At 36.5% G+C, this 19,034-nt stretch overlaps 1 protein-coding gene across 1 annotated transcript; it reads left to right on the forward strand.

Annotated features, from left to right (window-relative positions):
- Window positions 1-17,862: 17,862 nt before the first annotated feature.
- On the forward strand, window positions 17,863-18,532 carry LOC145123853 (dnaJ-related protein SCJ1-like). Its single transcript, XM_079059055.1, has one exon. It carries the CDS (start codon window positions 17,917-17,919, stop codon window positions 18,385-18,387), a length of 471 nt encoding a protein of 156 aa, XP_078915181.1. The 5' UTR covers window positions 17,863-17,916; the 3' UTR covers window positions 18,388-18,532.
- Window positions 18,533-19,034: the final 502 nt, after the last annotated feature.

The raw sequence follows: 19,034 nt of genomic DNA on the forward strand, positions 1-19,034 counted from the left end.
CATTGTTGCCCTCTTTTGGTGATGAAAACGGTAGAATCAGTAAAAACGCAAAACATGAAAGTTGTAGGAAATTTTGTCTAGTTTCCAGAACTTCATCATTCATGTCAATCGGAGATATAGATCTTGAGATATGATCAAAACATTGAAGAGTGGTCAAATTTCTCAGCACCATTTTTCTTCATTCCTTTACCAATTCATCTCCCATGCTTGTTAGCTTCCTTTTGCTCATTTTTCTTGCGGGTTCCGCCTACTTTAGCACTAAGTAGTTGTCTGCACATAATGTTCAACATTTTATCAAAGTAGTGCCATTCTTGAACAATTATACATTAATTCAACATATTTAGTACAATTTATTGTGTTATAAATATAGACCGATCAAACCTCCCCAACTTTATTCCAAACTCGTCCCGAGGTTGGCCTGAAATAATCAGCGTAGGCTTACTCCCTAATCCTAAGAAAAACTCAATGGAATCACGAATTCCGTACATTTCATTAAAATATTTTCAATAAACACAATATATTGATTTTGTGGATTATTCCTTTTGTTCATTTATCCACACTTTTAAACTCAAAATACATGTTATGCTTATTTTACTTTGTTGTTTGAAACCCTCCACTTTTTGAACCCTTTCCAATAATCAACCTCATGAGTAATCAATTGAACTCATTGCCCAAGTCCCGTTTTCAAGGTTCACTAACATAGTTAGCGCGGTCGGTAACACTTAATGGACCAACCCATACACTCCCGCTATCGAGGGGTCACATATTGTTTCACACAATGTCTTCCACTTGAACTTTTCTTCATATTTATCTTAATTGTGCATTCTTCAAGTTCTTTGATGGCTTCATTGGATTTAATCATCTTTGTATTTGACTTGAGCTTGAATATATATACTTGGAAGTTCTTCATTGTCTTATGATGCTTTTTGGTTGTGTGAAAACAACAATAGTCCCCTCCTAACCCCAAAGGCGCATGAGTAAGTAAGACCAAGTACTCAGAGCATGATGGCACATATTGTTCGGTTGGGTCCTCAATTGAAAGATCGTAGGCTCGAGCCAAAAACCTTCATTTTTCAAACACTTGGGTATTTCACATAACAATTTTTTAAATAAATATAAATATTCCCAAACCGGCTGAGCAACCCACAAAATCAATATTTAATATATATCATGGCACGATGTACGAAACTCCTATCATTTTCCATCTTGATGAGTTACATTCAAGATATAGAGAAGCTATTAACTCATCACATATTTCATAGTGGCCAACTTCAGGATAAGATAATTAAAGATAAAGTTTAAGATAGCAGCACATTCATCCTAAGTTGATTATCCAAAAAAAATCATCAAAGCTAATGTAAAAGAAATTAAAAATATGGAGGACGACACACCTGATGGTACTAATAGTAGAGGCGGTTTTGATTTCCAAAAAATTTCACTAGTTGGAGGTATTTGCATAATGTTTCGTTATGCCCGAATAAACATCGAATAATTATGATTTTTTTTTTAAAAAACACTTTTTCTTCAATCCTCCATCTTTTTCTTGTGTACACCCCTCCCCAACTTTAAGTCTTGCATCGTCCTCGATGCATCAAAAGATAAATTCCTAAAATAATAAAAAAACCAACTACAAGCACACAAATCAAATCAAATAAAAATAAACTACACTAACTAGCCCTTAATTTCGCCGGGGTCCACGATTGCACTTGGCACGTGCAACAAGCCTTTTAAACCCCTAGGTTACCCCTAGTGGACGAGTGAAGTCTCGTGAGGGTTTGTAGTGAACTTACCCACAAAGTTCCAAAATTGCCAAGTTTAACGTCATTAGCGGGATAGGTTACCTCAACCGATGTCTATGGAGGATCATATGTTAGTCGACTTCCTTGAAAATCAACCATGAGGTCGTTCACCTTACTTTGAGGAATCAGATCATGTGGAATGCATTCTTTAACCTTGTGTAAATAAACCATTTTGCATTTAATCTTTCCATGATGACGCTTAAACCTTGATTTGAATAGCCAAGCATAACTTTTATTAATGGACTTCTTGACTTGATGTTTGGTATCATGAAACATCTTCATATTTGATTTGTAGGCAAGCGTGCCATCATGTTTCATGGTCCGTAATTTTTTCTTCACTTTTTGACACCCGATCTCATTCAACTCTATTAACCTGTGACAAGGTAAAGGTTTCTCCAAATCATGGGTGGTGTCATAGAGCATATTTGCGGTATGCTCCTAGTCATAATCATGAATAGTATTGATTACACACAAGTCACCACTGATTGGAGAATCATTAGTAGGTCCAAACACAAGACATCTCACCTTATGGTTTCCAAATATCATATCAATCGCACCTTCCTTAAAACTAATATGAACATAGATGGTTGCCAAGAAGGGATGATCAATGATTAAATTTGTTTGTTTGTATTTGGAATTGTTTTTAGAATCTGTTAGAACAAAAAGTTGTGTTTCATGTCTTCTCAAAATTATTGGGTAGGGAGTGGTATTAGCCTCCACAGACCCCTCCCCAACTTTGAACTCTTCCAACTCATGAAAATCTTCATTATACTTATCCAATTCAATTTCAACTTCTTTGATTTCAGATGTACTCTCAGTCTCCTGATCATTTAAAGATACATAATCCTCCACAACAAGCTCTAGTTCGGGTGGTGTAAGTTTATGCACTTTGTTATCAAATAATTTATCACTACGTGGAAAATTTACCTCATTCACTAGCGTAGTGTTTGAAAGATTGTCTGAAGGTTGTTGATTTAGTTGCTCGGCTATATGTTCTAATTGTTTTTCAATAACTGAAATTGACTTGGAGTTGTCTTCTTCTTTGTTGAAGGTTTCATTCAGTATGTCCAGCATTTGATCCAACTTCTTGCTAAATGAAGATTCATCTGATTCTTGGTCCTCCAGAAAACAAGGTGATTCATGGTGTTGGCTTTGAGTTGAATCGTCAGTCCACCAACAATCATCGTCATATGGATCATTGTCACACCCCCAAACCAAGGATGGCGGAAACGTCCGGGGGTGGAGGACTTCATGTATAGTATCATAACAACAATTGTAATAGTAATTCAAGCAAACCCAACCAACATATATATAATTGAAAAAGTTACATCATTGTATGAATTACATGTTTACGAATTAATTATATTATGTTGACAAAATATGAAATAGTAGACGCCTTAGCGTCCCATCCTCAAATGCACTTGGTTACCTGTTTAATGATTTCCTGAGAATACAAGTTGTTTGAAAAAGTGTCAACACAAGGGTTGATGAGTTCATAAGCTTTTGTTTGGTATTATTAAAAGCCTTTCGTTTGTAAAAGTAGTATTTGTGTTAGAAAATCCAATATTTTCCTTAATGTGTAAATGTAGTCTTAAAACCCAAAGACCGAAATGTACAAGTAATTTGTCATATTTATAGTAAAACAATGCAAGTTTAAATCGACATAAACTCGTTAAATTTTAATGAAGTTCCCGTAAATTCCAATGTTTATTAATACTTTATGTGAGTTTATTATAACCATACTATGACCAAGGTTGCCTAAAACGACGTTCTTCAGGCGTCGGAAATGTTATGACATTTGTCACCCCAGACCTATCGGTCTAACTGTTGCATGCAGTTTAGGTGTGGGTTTGTCAAACCCAATATAGATCTATACACAACTATCACGCTCTCCCCCAAGGAGACTCTGGTTACAATACAGGACTTAATGGTAATTTGAAGTAAATGTCTCACAAAGTCATTAACGGAATTACGTGTTATGAAAACTTGGTACCGTATGGCCGTACCTTGCTTAATGAAAATATCCTTTGTATAAATGTACCCTTTTTAAATGTATGTGTTATGTAATGTCTCACAGAAGTCATTAACGGAATTACGTGTTATGAAAACTTGGTACCGTATGGCCGTACCTTGCTTAATGAAAATATCCTTTGTATAAATGTACCCTTTTTAAATGTATGTGTTATGTAATGTCTCACAGAAGTCATTAACGGAATTACGTGTTATGAAAACTTGGTACCGTATGGCCGTACCTTGCTTAATGAAAATATCCTTTGTATAAATGTACCCTTTTTAAATGTATGTGTTATGTAATGTTTCATAAAGTCATTAACGGAATTACGTGTTATGAAAACTTGGTACCGTATGGCCGTACCTTGCTTAATGAAAATATCCTTTGTATAAATGTACCCTTTTTAAATGTATGTGTTATGTAATGTATCATAAACTATACCTATTATAGTTTATCAACTAAGGGTAGTACGTAGTAATGTATGCAAACTATATTCAAAATAGTTTATTAAATGTTTGAATGTATCGGTTGTACTTTGATTATAATCACTTGTTATTCTTTATATTTTATATGTCCAAATCCATTTGTAAACTGATGTGTGTCTAAATATTAAGATAAAATGCCATATATTGCAATAACATATAATCACATAAAGATATACACCTTGCTCAACATGTTACAAGGTGAAATGAAATTGACAGCAACTTTTTATTGTATACAGTTTCTGTTACTGTTCTTAGAAAATTTATAGAAAAATCATCAAAGCTCCAAATCCAAATCCGCAAATTCTGAGAGTTTGGAATACGAGTCTAGTTTGTTCGTAAATTTTATCATGATTTTTAGTGATCTCTAACAGAAGTGAAAATGTTCATAATCACAGACTGGTCCGGGTTTGCCTCTGAAATGATAGGCATTTTTGTAAAAATCACCATAAATTGTAGAAAAATCATATGGAGATGTGCAAGTAGCCATTTTAAAGCTAAGAGTTTGAACTACTTGCACCTGGAACAGTTTTGAAAACTAAAATATTTAAGTTGACCAAAACAGTCCGTGATCGAAGTTCATCTTTTCTGATGTAATCTGATAGAAAAAGTTTAATTGTGTTCTTGATGATTTTACTTGTATTCCCCCCTTAAAACTTAAGAAAAACATGTAAATGTAGGGGTATGAACTCACCCTATGTGGTTTCAGTAGATGAAAGTAAGAGAGAGGAAGTGTTCAACCCAAGAACACTAAGAAGATGTCTTGATGATTCGAGAATTAATTGAAGAAAGAAATCCTTGGAGAAAGCCTTGAAGTTCTTAAAGTTGAGAGAAAAGATGAGAGAATTTTGGAGAGTGTTCTTTGGTTTCTAAGTGTAGAATGAAAGAAGTTAATGAGAATGAGGAGAGATGACCAATTCTCCAGCTCTTAGAACGTGGGAAGAGCTGGAGATTGGGTGTAAATGTCCACTAAGGTGACAAGGGGTAGTGGGAAAGAGTGGCTAATCATAGAGTGAGGTGGTGGTGGTTTGCTTTTGCCATAAATTAAGGAAAAGCAAATAGTCCCTCAATAATTAGTTCAACCACTAATTCTTTTAATATATTTTTATAAAAACCCTGGAGATTTATATATTTTGGGGCCTTAGTTTATAAAATAAAGTTTTGGGTAAAAATCCCACGTTAAAATAATGAAAAACGGAGTTAAAACGAAGTCGTAGTCGAAAAACCGGTAAAAAGGGGCCGTCTGCGAGACCTCTCGGATGGGGGCCGAGACTTCGGACCCTCGCATGCGAGGCTGCTGTCTGATGGCTTCGGATTCGGTCTCCTGAGAGGCTTCAGCTTCGGTCCTGCTGAGAGGCTTCGGATCCGAGGCCTCGGATGAGAGGCTTCGGTCCTGAAGTTTCCGTTTTGGGTCTTTAAGGCTATTTTACCCGTTTTTACCCCGTTTCAAGTGGTTTTTGACCCGGTTAAGGGTCGGGATGACCCGAATGATTCCAAAAAGTTATGGGAACTTTTAAGAGAGATTTGGGAGAGATTTCAAATAGAAAGAGATAGAGTGAAAACGATTTAGAGAGGTTTCGTTTGTGATTAATTTGAGTGTCCGGCTTCATAACGCAAGGTTCGTAAATACCGTTAAACCGTGTTTTAGTGTCGTACACACTCCCGATGAGTGTGCAATAATGTTTTATCGTTTTGGTTCGTTGTTTAGCACTGTTAAGGCTAAGGAAAATCAAACACATGAACTTTCCAAATGATGATTTCTCATTAAAATAGCGAATTGTATAGTGATTACATAATGTAAACCCTAACATACAAGGGTTATTGGAGTTGACCGGTTTGACTTGTTGACTTTGTTTGACTTTGACTTGACCGAAATTTGACGGTTGTCACATCATCCCCCCGTTAGAAGGAATTTCGTCCCGAAATTTTCATTTTGACTGGGATTTCAAGAGTTTGGGAAGAGATGTGGATACTTTTGTTTCATCTGATCCTCGCGTTCCCAGGTGAATTCGGGTCCTCGTTTAGCGTTCCAGCGGACCTTCACAATGGGAATACGACTTTGCTTTGTTCTTTTGATCTCTCGATCCATGATTTCTACCGGTTCTTCCGCGAAGTGGAGACTCTCGTTGATTTCAATTTCGTCAAGAGGTATCACGAGGGTCTCGTCGGATAGATTTTGTCAATCATATTCTCAGGGTAAAAAAATAAAGTTTTATTAGTTACCTATAGCGACGACTTGTCGTCACCACAGGTTTAATCTATTACGATGACTTGTTGTCACCACAGGTTTAATCTATTACGATGACTTGTTGTCGCTATAGGTTTTTAACAAGAGCCAACGACATACCTATAGCGACACACAAGTCATAATTTGCATGTGTGAAGACTTGGAGTACTTTCTAACTGGTTCATGTGTGAAGACTTGGAGTACTTTCTAACTGGTTCATGTGTGAAGACTTGGAGTACTTTCTAATGAAAACTGTGCTACTGGGGAAATTGGAAACTGGTACGTAGCTTCAAAGTCAAGAATATGCAGTAGGCATGTGATGCATTAAATGCATGAGGCACACAAGTCATAATTTGCAGCAACATATTCGTATATGTGTGTGAATTGAAGAAGAAGGTTACGGCTCAAAGAATATATATATATTCATTTTCTCTTCATTTGTTAGATACACAATAACCATAACATCATAGACTATATATATTCCATTTCATTTGTAATTTTCACTAGTTTATATTCCGCGAGTGTTACCGAAATCATTTATCAATTTTTCAGAAGTGCTTAACTTGTTTTGTTGCATTCCCAACAATTTGTTATTAATTACTTCTCCCACTTTACTTATATAAATCATCACATTCTTACCGCGACTTTTAACTTCTCCCTCACAAATGGATCCACCTGCAGATCATCAAAACCCCATAGATGACCTCGATTGGTTTCAGTACTTTGATCATCAAGATCTTTTCAGGTATATATAAACGTCACTCATTACACCATCTTACGCACAGAAAAGTGATTTTTTCGACATTGATCAAAACATGGTTTGGATTTGTAGTGATCAAAAAGAGTCTTTCATCGTGTTGGATTTGATTATCTTGAGTTTTTTTTTTGATTTTTGCAGTGGTGACATGCTCAACCATCATGATTACGAGTTGTCGGAAAAATTGCATGAAGTGCTCGATCAGAACGTTTCCACAGTACTTAACAAAGATCAAAACATCATTTCTAGAAATGAGTTTCACGATCTTGATCCCCTTGAAGATATAAGCTTATGGGATTGTTGGGAGGATGGTAATTTACCATTGGTTAGTTTCAGTGAAGACTGTAAATCCGGTGGTGAGGCTACATGTAGTTCTAGTGCTGCCACCACTGATCACGGTGGTCGGAAGGTGGCAAAGAGATTGAGACCATTGGAGTTTGAAGAGATAGAGAAGTACTTTGAGATGCCGATAATCATAGCAGCAAAGGAACTAGGGATAAGTTTAACAGTGTTGAAGAAAAGATGCAGAGAGCTAAACATAAACAGATGGCCTCATAGAAAACTTAAGAGCCTTCAATCCCTCATTGAAAATGCCAAGGTAAATTATGATAATAACCTTCTATACATTACTCATGCACTTGGTAACCAAAGTAGTTTTGGTATTTTCTAAAATTTTAATTGTTAGTTTCTTTATAACTAAACATAGGTCCTAGGCATATGCCACATCAAATCAATTGATTTACTACGATTTCCTGATTTATATTTATATAAACTTAACTCATTGTAAATTTTGTGAACTCACATGAAAAATATATTGCATCTACCCTTTAAAAAAAATTAGGAGTTGGGATTAAAGGAGGAGATAGAGACGTTAGAAGGGCACAAGAAGATGATGGAGAAATTGCCAGGTATGGAATTGACAGAAAGAACAAAGAAGCTTAGGCAAGCTTGCTTCAAAGCTATTTATAAGAAGATAGGACTTAACAATCCTTAGCCATTTTGTTATAATTAGTGAATTTTAATCTACATTGTATGTGTTTTTCTCTTGATAGTTTGATACCCTTTTTAGTTTCATTTTATGTATTTGTCTATTGATTTTTAATGCAGAAAATTTTGTATAATTTGGGTATTATAGTTTGTATTAGCCATATTCTAGATTGCCGACACGACTACGCCGACGACTCTATACCAGAGGTCTATATAAATAGACTTATGAATTTAGTAGGAATAACTTGATTATAATCTTGTGATTTGTTCCATGTCTGATCCACCCCTAAGATTCACTTGACATGCCCCCAGTTATGTGTAATTAAAATTTTATTAGACTGTTGATCCTAATGAGTCTACCCTAAGTCCACAACCAAACAAGGAACATGTCCTAAGGCGGACTCACCATTTCTAGGTCAATCATTCCTTAATTACACATAACTTCGAGGTACACCTAAAGAATCTTAGAGTTACCAGTTGTAAATTGTTTGTAATACCAAGTAGTGAGATTCAATGAAATAAAATGCATGCCTATTTCATTGATAAACCTTTTAGTAAATATCTTTACCATTTATATACACATGTATAATTTCGCACTTTAGTGAACTATTCTTGGTGTTTCTGTTAACGTCTTGGAGACGGAGTTATGGTAGTGGGTAGAAGTAGGTTTTGTACGGGCGTTAAAATTTACACATCATGTTGCTCGTGCGAGAATAGGGGTAGAAGAGATAATTAATAGACGCCTAATCCTATAATTACTTATAGGGGTGATCCTTATTAATTACGTCTATAATCACGTAGTGCATATCAGTTATACATAATTTGAGATAGAATAGACTTTCGAATAAATGACTCTACTCTAAGTCCACAACCAAACAAGGAACAGGAAGTAGAGCAATAGTCATAGATTCTGAGTCTATAATATCTTTAATTATGTATAACCTTGGCGTATGCACTCAGTTATCATAGGCCTACTAATAGAGGTCTTTAGTTTTCACATAAATTGGTTATAGTATCACCAAATACTCCTATAGTATTTTTAGGTGTTTAGATTCGATTCTTAAAGTATTCCCTGTAGGGTGTAGTTAGGTTGTTAGATTTGTTTCCCATTATGACTATCCCCCAGTATATGCAAGTCACTCCTCGGACAGATATAGTTGATCAGGCTATATCCTTCCCAGACTTGATTTACATATACCAAGGCATACCCATAATGTACAACTCCTCTTCTTTTACTTTATGTTCTTCTAGTTATGACACTATGTGAGCATGTATGCATGTATTTATACTTTTAATAAGAAACCATTCGTTTTCTAAAAGTATATTTATTTGAAAAATGCACAAATCAGAGACTATTAGTCCCAATTGTGTTTATAGTTTGTATATCTTATGTGGTTTGATATACTTAATTCACTATAAACTGTGCTCTGATACCAATTTGTCACACCCCCAAACCAAGGATGGCGGAAACGTCCGGGGGTGGAGGACTTCATGTATAGTATCATAACAACAATTGTAATAGTAATTCAAGCAAACCCAACCAACATATATATAATTGAAAAAGTTACATCATTGTATGAATTACATGTTTACGAATTAATTACATTATGTTGACAAAATATGAAATAGTAGACGCCTTAGCGTCCCATCCTCAAATGCACTTGGTTACCTGTTTAATGATTTCCTGAGAATACAAGTTGTTTGAAAAAGTGTCAACACAAGGGTTGATGAGTTCATAAGCTTTTGTTTGGTATTATTAAAAGCCTTTCGTTTGTAAAAGTAGTATTTGTGTTAGAAAATCCAATATTTTCCTTAATGTGTAAATGTAGTCTTAAAACCCAAAGACCGAAATGTACAAGTAATTTGTCATATTTATAGTAAAACAATGCAAGTTTAAATCGACATAAACTCGTTAAATTTTAATGAAGTTCCCGTAAATTCCAATGTTTATTAATACTTTATGTGAGTTTATTATAACCATACTATGACCAAGGTTGCCTAAAACGACGTTCTTCAGGCGTCGGAAATGTTATGACATTTGTCACCCCAGACCTATCGGTCTAACTGTTGCATGCAGTTTAGGTGTGGGTTTGTCAAACCCAATATAGATCTATACACAACTATCACGCTCTCCCCCAAGGAGACTCTGGTTACAATACAAGACTTAATGGTAATTTGAAGTAAATGTCTCACAAAGTCATTAACGGAATTACGTGTTATGAAAACTTGGTACCGTATGGCCGTACCTTGCTTAATGAAAATATCCTTTGTATAAATGTACCCTTTTTAAATGTATGTGTTATGTAATGTCTCACAGAAGTCATTAACGGAATTACGTGTTATGAAAACTTGGTACCGTATGGCCGTACCTTGCTTAATGAAAATATCCTTTGTATAAATGTACCCTTTTTAAATGTATGTGTTATGTAATGTCTCACAGAAGTCATTAACGGAATTACGTGTTATGAAAACTTGGTACCGTATGGCCGTACCTTGCTTAATGAAAATATCCTTTGTATAAATGTACCCTTTTTAAATGTATGTGTTATGTAATGTTTCATAAAGTCATTAACGGAATTACGTGTTATGAAAACTTGGTACCGTATGGCCGTACCTTGCTTAATGAAAATATCCTTTGTATAAATGTACCCTTTTTAAATGTATGTGTTATGTAATGTATCATAAACTATACCTATTATAGTTTATCAACTAAGGGTAGTACGTAGTAATGTATGAAAACTATATTCAAAATAGTTTATTAAATGTTTGAATGTATCGGTTGTACTTTGATTATAATCACTTGTTATTCTTTATATTTTATATGTCCAAATCCATTTGTAAACTGACGTGTGTCTAAATATTAAGATAAAATGTCATATATTGCAATAACATATAATCACATAAAGATATACACCTTGCTCAACATGTTACAAGGTGAAATGAAATTGACAGCAACTTTTTATTGTATACAGTTTCTGTTACTGTTCTTAGAAAATTTATAGAAAAATCATCAAAGCTCCAAATCCAAATCCGCAAATTCTGAGAGTTTGGAATACGAGTCTAGTTTGTTCGTAAATTTTATCATGATTTTTAGTGATCTCTAACAGAGGTGAAAATGTTCATAATCACAGACTGGTCCGGGTTTGCCTCTGAAATGATAGGCAGTTTTGTAAAAATCACCATAAATTGTAGAAAAATCATATGGAGATGTGCAAGTAGCCATTTTAAAGCTAAGAGTTTTAACTACTTGCACCTGGAACAGTTTTGAAAACTAAAATATTTAAGTTGACCAAAACAGTCCGTGATCGAAGTTCATCTTTTCTGATGTAATCTGATAGAAAAAGTTTAATTGTGTTCTTGATGATTTTACTTGTATTCCCCCCTTAAAACTTAAGAAAAACATGTAAATGTAGGGGTATGAACTCACCCTATGTGGTTTCAGTAGATGAAAGTAAGAGAGAGGAAGTGTTCAACCCAAGAACACTAAGAAGATGTCTTGATGATTCGAGAATTAATTGAAGAAAGAAATCCCTGGAGAAAGCCTTGAAGTTCTTGAAGTTGAGAGAAAAGATGAGAGAATTTTGGAGAGTGTTCTTTGGTTGCTAAGTGTAGAATGAAAGAAGTTAATGAGAATGAGGAGAGATGACCAATTCTCCAGCTCTTAGAACGTGGGAAGAGCTGGAGATTGGGTGTAAAGGTCCACTAAGGTGACAAGGGGTAGTGGGAAAGAGTGGCTAATCATAGAGTGAGGTGGTGGTGGTTTGCTTTTGCCATAAATTAAGGAAAAGCAAATATTCCCTCAATAATTAGTTCAACCACTAATTCTTTTAATATATTTTTATAAAAACCCTGGAGATTTATATATTTTGGGGCCTTAGTTTATAAAATAAAGTTTTGGGTGAAAATCCCACGTTAAAATAATGAAAAACGGAGTTAAAACGAAGTCGTAGTCGAAAAACCGGTAAAAAGGGGCCGTCTGCGAGACCTCTCGGATGGGGGCCGAGACTTCGGACCCTCGCATGCGAGGCTGCTGTCTGATGGCTTCGGATTCGGTCTCCTGAGAGGCTTCAGCTTCGGTCCTGATGAGAGGCTTCGGATCCGAGGCCTCGGATGAGAGGCTTCGGTCCTGAAGTTTCCGTTTTGGGTCTTTAAGGCTATTTTACCCGTTTTTACCCCGTTTCAAGTGGTTTTTGACCCGGTTAAGGGTCGGGATGACCCGAATGATTCCAAAAAGTTATGGGAACTTTTAAGAGAGATTTGGGAGAGATTTCAAATAGAAAGAGATAGAGTGAAAACGATTTAGAGAGGTTTCGTTTGTGATTAATTTGAGTGTCCGGCTTCATAACGCAAGGTTCGTAAACCCCGTTAAACCGTGTTTTAGTGTCGTACACACTCCCGATGAGTGTGCAATAATGTTTTATCGTTTTGGTTCGTTGTTTAGCACTGTTAAGGCTAAGGAAAATCAAACACATGAACTTTGCAAATGATGATTTCTCATTAAAATAGCGAATTGTATAGTGATTACATAATGTAAACCCTAACATACAAGGGTTATTGGAGTTGACCGGTTTGACTTGTTGACTTTGTTTGACTTTGACTTGACCGAAATTTGACGGTTGTCATAATCATCACATGTATCATAATTATATGACTCATAGTAGAGATCATTATAATATTGATATTGGTCCGAATTTTCTCTCTCCCACCACATGTCTTGATTTATGTAAGTATATTCTTTCACTCACCACCGTCCCTATATAAAAAAAGAGTGAAGATTCTGAACTAAAAATAAAACAAAACAAAAAAGTAAAAAAAAATGTAATGACTACTTCAACACAATAGTTTAAGCGCACAATCTCCCCGACAACGGCACCAAATTTTGATCGAGGTCGTTGTCTCAATCAAAAATAAACTAACTAACCTAAGTGGACAGGGTAAGTCGGGTCGAATCCATGAGGAGTTTGTGGTCAAACTTTGTGTTGTAGTAGTCAATGAAAAAGAACTAATACTTGCAATTATCACGAAAAAATATTTAAATAAAAAAAAACTAGAAACTTTATATTGCAAACGATTACCAATGAGAAAAACAAGGTTACTTCAGGTTTAGTGTCAGATGATTAAGACTCACGTGTTTATCTTCCCTTAAATTCCAAATTAATTATGAAAACATAACTAAGGTCAATTAACATGCAATAAATAACTTTGGGCACACAATATGTTATCCCTACTAATTGTTTTACTCTCTATCTCTAAATGGATTAGGAACAATGAGTGGATTGGCAATATTATGTCTTATGATTACCAATTACAATGTTTAGCATTTAAAATCACAATTTTGGAATAGTATATGTTGATTCAACCGATCGTCTTAGTTCCTAAGCTATATGAATTAGACACGATTAGTGAATTGACAATAAACTATCTTAATTGTAAAATTAAACACATGAATAAAACTCAACTTCAATTATCAATAATAGAAATCATAAATTTAAGAACATATAATAACCAAAGTTGATTGGACTAGAAGTAATAATCAAAACACGTTCATCAAATCATCCTAAACATTCCCGGAAGTAACCTAGGTGGTTTAGCCTTCCATAGAATTCACAAAACACAAAACTTGAATAAAAACAATGTAATTCATAATAAAATTCATAAACCAACTTGAAATCATAAAACTAATAAAATCTAATGATCAATCAATCATGGAACGATGAAACCTTGGAGAAGAAGTAACCAAATATGGAGTTTGATGAAGATCCACCGGTTGAACGACTTCAGTTGTTGAATGATGATGAACTTGGTGATTTGTAGCCTCGGATTCGAAAATTGATGATCATAAACGCGTTTGGAGAAGGTTTGAATGTGTTTGGAACCCTCCAAAACTGTGTAAAATCGCAGGGGAGAAGTCCCATTTCGATTAGGGTTAAATCTCCTTTAAATAGGTGCTGAAAAACTGATTTTCGAAGTTGTTTTCCGCGTCGACGTCGTAGCGGGCGTCTTTGACGTCATATAGGACGTCTGGGCGTCCTTCATGGCATTTTACAGGCTTTCTTTCGTCCTTGATTTGCACTTGAAAACGGCCTAAAACGTTAGGCGTCCTAGGGGGCGTCTTAGACGCGTTCTAGGACGTCCCTCATCATTGTTGCCCTTTTTTGGTGATGAAAACGGTAGAATCAGTAAAAACGCAAAACATGAAAGTTGTAGGAAATTTTGTCTAGTTTCCAGAACTTCATCATTAATGTCAATCGGAGATCTAGATCTTGAGATATGATCAAAACATTGAAGAGTGGTCAAATTTCTCAGCACCATTTTTCTTCATTCCTTTACCAATTCATCTCCCATGCTTGTTAGCTTCCTTTTGCTCATTTTTCTTGCGGGTTCCGCCTACTTTAGCACTAAGTAGTTGCCTGCACATAATGTTCAACATTTTATCAAAGTAGTGCCATTCTTGGACAATTATACATCAATTCAACATATTTAGTACAATTTATTGTGTTATAAATATAGACCGATCAGTTGGTATGAGCTAGGAAGTATGCTAGTGGTATATGTGGTATGTTGTATGGAAGACCATGGGAGAGCCCATGACACTTGGATGTAAGACCATATGGAGAGCCCATGGCTTTCCTATCAAAGACCATGGGAGAGCCCATGACACTTAGGTGTAAAACCATGTGGGGAGCCCATGGCATCCTGGAGTAAGACCCTGGGGACAAGCCCACGACATCCCTATTTATTGTATGCATGGCTTATGTGATACGCGTAGCTGTTGTAGCTAATATGATATGTGTTATGTGGTTTGGGTGTGTGGTATGCTCTGGGGATCTCACTAAGCATTAGCTTACAGTTTGTGGATTTGTTTCAGGTACATCTGAGCCCAAGGGCAAGGGAAAGACGTGATGGCGCGACGTGCACTCTCACTCGGGTGTTTTATGGGATACTCTGACATTTTAAAATAAAATTGTAATTGACATGAGTTTTAAAAACAATTGTATTTGGATTTCGTGGCTTATGGAAATGTGTTTTATCTAATCAAAAATGAAAATTTTCTTTTGAAAAATTGGGTCGTTACAGTTCCTTCGGCTCCCGACCCTGCTCCGTCTCATACGATGATCACTCGGGGCAAAGCCGAAATATTTAAACCTCGCTATCGGGTTGATCTCACGCATGTTGCGCCTCGTGGTCTTTTGTCCGATGTTCTCACTACTCCGTAGCCCGTCACCTATATCGATGCCATGCATGATCCTAAGTGGCATGAAGCTATGCGCTCTGAAATGCATGCTTTACATCATAATCAAACATAAACCTTGGTACCGCATTCTTCTTGTTCGAATGTTGTTAATCAAACATAGACCTTGGTACCACGTTCTTCTTGTTTGAATGTTGTTGGGTGCCGTTGGTTGTTCCGCGCTAAATATCGGACAGATGGTTCCATTGAACACCATAAGGCTCGGTTTGTGGCTCGAGGTTTTAGTCAAGTTCCGGGTCTTGACTACTCTCACACTTTCAGTCCGGTTGTCAAAGCTGCAACGGTTTGCGTTGTCCTCACTATTGCCATTATTAATGGGTGGTCCTTACGACAACTTGATGTCAACAACGCGTTTTTACACGACACACTTGGGATATGGTTTTAATGCAACAACCGCCCGATTTTGTTGACCCTCGGTTCCCGGATCATGTTTGCAAACTCAACAAGGCTATCTATGGCCTGAAACAGGCCCCTTGGGCTTGGTTTCATCGCTTGAGTTCTTTTTTGGTGGCCAATGGTTTTTCTTGCAGTCGGGCAAATCCATCTCTTTTTATTTTTCGCCGTGATCATTGCATTCTTTACTTATTGGTGTATGTGGATGATCTAATCCTCACCGGGTCCGACACCTCCGTTATGACTGCGTTTATTGATAAGCTTCACGCTGAGTTCCGCATTAAAGATTTTGGGTAGTTGAATTATTTCCTTAGGCTTGAGGCGTCTCCCCTACCAAACAGACTGTTTCTTAACCAGGCTAAATATGCTAATGATATTGTTTCACGTGTATGTCTCATTGATGCGAAACCTATGACCACCGCCTTGCTACGAATGCCTAGTTTGTGAGTGGTGGTCCTCTCTACGAGGGCCCTACTCATTATCGTTCATTGGTTGGCACACTTCAATATTTGACGATTACACGACCGGATATTTCTTACGCTGTCAATCAAGTCAGTCAATTCCTTGCCGCCCCGACTCTTGCTCACTTTCAGGCCATGAAATGGCTAATTCGATATGTCAAAGACACTCTCACTTATGGTCTCACTTTCTCGCTCCCATCATCCACTACCATTGTTGGTTATTCTGATGCTGATTGGGCTTGTTGCCTTGATACTCGTCGCTCCACTTATGGGTACTCGATATTCCTGGGGGGTAATCTTGTATCCTGGAGTGCTAAGAAGCAGCCTACGGTTTCTCGCTCCAGTTGTGAATCTGAATATCGAGTCATGGCCAACACCGCTGTTGAACTCATGTGGCTCACACATCTCCTTCGCGAATTGCATGCTTTGCCATCCGATCGGCCTACTCTTCTTTGTGACAACCAAAGTGCACTCAGGGGCGGACGCAGGGTTGCACGGTAGTAGAAAAAATAAAATTTTCAAAAATTTTCAAAAAAATTTCCACTGCGGCCGGAAAAGTCAGGAGTTGCCGGTGCCACCATGGACCCCCTAGGTCCGCCCCTGAGTGCATTGTTCCTCACTTAGAATCCGGTCGCTCATAAACGCGCCAAACACATTGATATCGCTTGCCACTTTGTTTGTGAACTTGTGGCTTCCGACAAACTCATCACTATGTTCGTTCCAACCAAACTTCAGGTAGCAGACATCTTCACGAAGAGTCTTCCTCGACAACAATTTGCTTTGTCTTGGTCCGTCACCTTCCGATTGAGGGGGAATATTAGTCTAATATAGTTTATTGTATTCTTATTGTATTTACTTATTCTTTGAAGCGTTTGTTGTAAATTTTACATATATATAATGAGAGTAACCCCAATGGTTTATTGACATGGAGATTAATCAATAATCTCATGGACAACGACCATTTTGTGATCGTTTGGAAGAATTGTTGCCCATAGGTCGTGATAACCTGTAGAGTTGTCCACTCCACACCACCACTACGTGCTTGTGGGGCGGTGTTCACGCGTGCATTGGTCCGTCACATGTGGGAATCCTTCCATACCCAAAGACTTAGTGGTTAAATGTAGTAAAGAATCACATCCACTACATTAGTGAATGTAGTTAATGGTGGATATACCATATAACCTAATAAAAAATTATTTTTTTAGCGTATTTTAGGCCTCGACATAAATTACACACTTTTAAATTACAAATTACTCAATATTTTAATTATTTTTTTGATTAGCCCTGATGTCGACTCTTCACGAATAACCGTCAATTGAACGGTTTGGAGTAGTAATAATCTTCTAGAAACAATCAAATAAATCCAATGACCGCAGAAGAGTAGCACAATGGGTCCCACACAAAACCAGTCTCACAGAAACGAATTTCCCGGCTTCGCGGACCCACCTCCGTCTTTATATAACCCACCCTCTTTACTCTCCACCCTCGTCCATCCACACAATCTCTATAAACCCTAAATTCAATTTCAATTTTCATTCAATTCTGATATGATCGGAACCCTAAGAACACCTATCGGCGGAATCCCTCTCCGCTTACCTCCTCCCAATTCCACCGGATCTACCTCAAAAGTATTTTTAGGTGGCGGACGCACCTGTAAAGCCTCGATGCACGCCGTTCTCGACTCGAAGCCGGTGGCTCAACTGAAGCTCAGTAGACCGGAGAGTCTGTACGAGGTATTACGAGTCGAGAGAAACGCTACGCCTACAGAGATAAAGACAGCTTACCGGAGTTTGGCGAAACTTTACCATCCGGATGCTTCCGATTTCAAGCAGCAAGGTGATCGTGATTTTATCGAAATTCACAACGCGTATGCCACGTTATCGGATCCGGAAGCGAGAGCTACGTATGATCTGAAATGGAGCACCGGAGTGCGACGGAAATCAGGATTGTACACGGCGGTCGTGAAGAGACAAGGGTTTTACACCTGCCGGCGATGGGAGACCGACCAGTGCTGGTAGATCTTCTAGGAACCAAAAACTTGTATAGAAATTATTAAAAATATATATTAAAAAAAAGAGAATTAAATAAATCATGTATATTCCATGCCTCCCGTTTCCGGGTCTTCATTTCTTTTTATATAATTTTTTTTCATTTTCTCTTTAATATATTAATAGTTAATATAAACATCATTTTTTATTATTATTTATAAAGATTTTTTCTAAAAGTACCCTCTTTTTTTCCAATTCCAGCCCAGATTTGACTTTTTGTCTTTTTTTTTTTTTCCTATTTTATTTTTTTGTTGTTTTTAATTCTTTTTTAATTTATTATTATTATTATTATTATTATTATTGTTATAAATTTCACACAAAATTTTAACATTTTGACGAAATTATAAATTCGAACGGCTATATGAAGTCGGTTTTTAAATATTTTTTATATTTTAATATTAATATTATTATTATTATAAATTTTGAATAACATTTTATAAATCAGGCATTATAAATTTGAATGACTATATAAAATCGGAACAAAAACAAAGTTTGTCCCTATTAATTACGGATATTAATTGGTACGGTATTACAATTGTGTGGTGCGTTATGCGAATTGAAATATTTTAGTTGAACACTATACTATGTTTCCGATTTTATATAGCCGTTCGTATTTA

This window comes from Lactuca virosa, chromosome 7, assembly GCF_052849685.1.
Source record: "Lactuca virosa cultivar CGN04683 chromosome 7, Lactuca_virosa_CGN04683_v6, whole genome shotgun sequence".
Taxonomy (NCBI): Eukaryota; Viridiplantae; Streptophyta; class Magnoliopsida; order Asterales; family Asteraceae; genus Lactuca; species Lactuca virosa.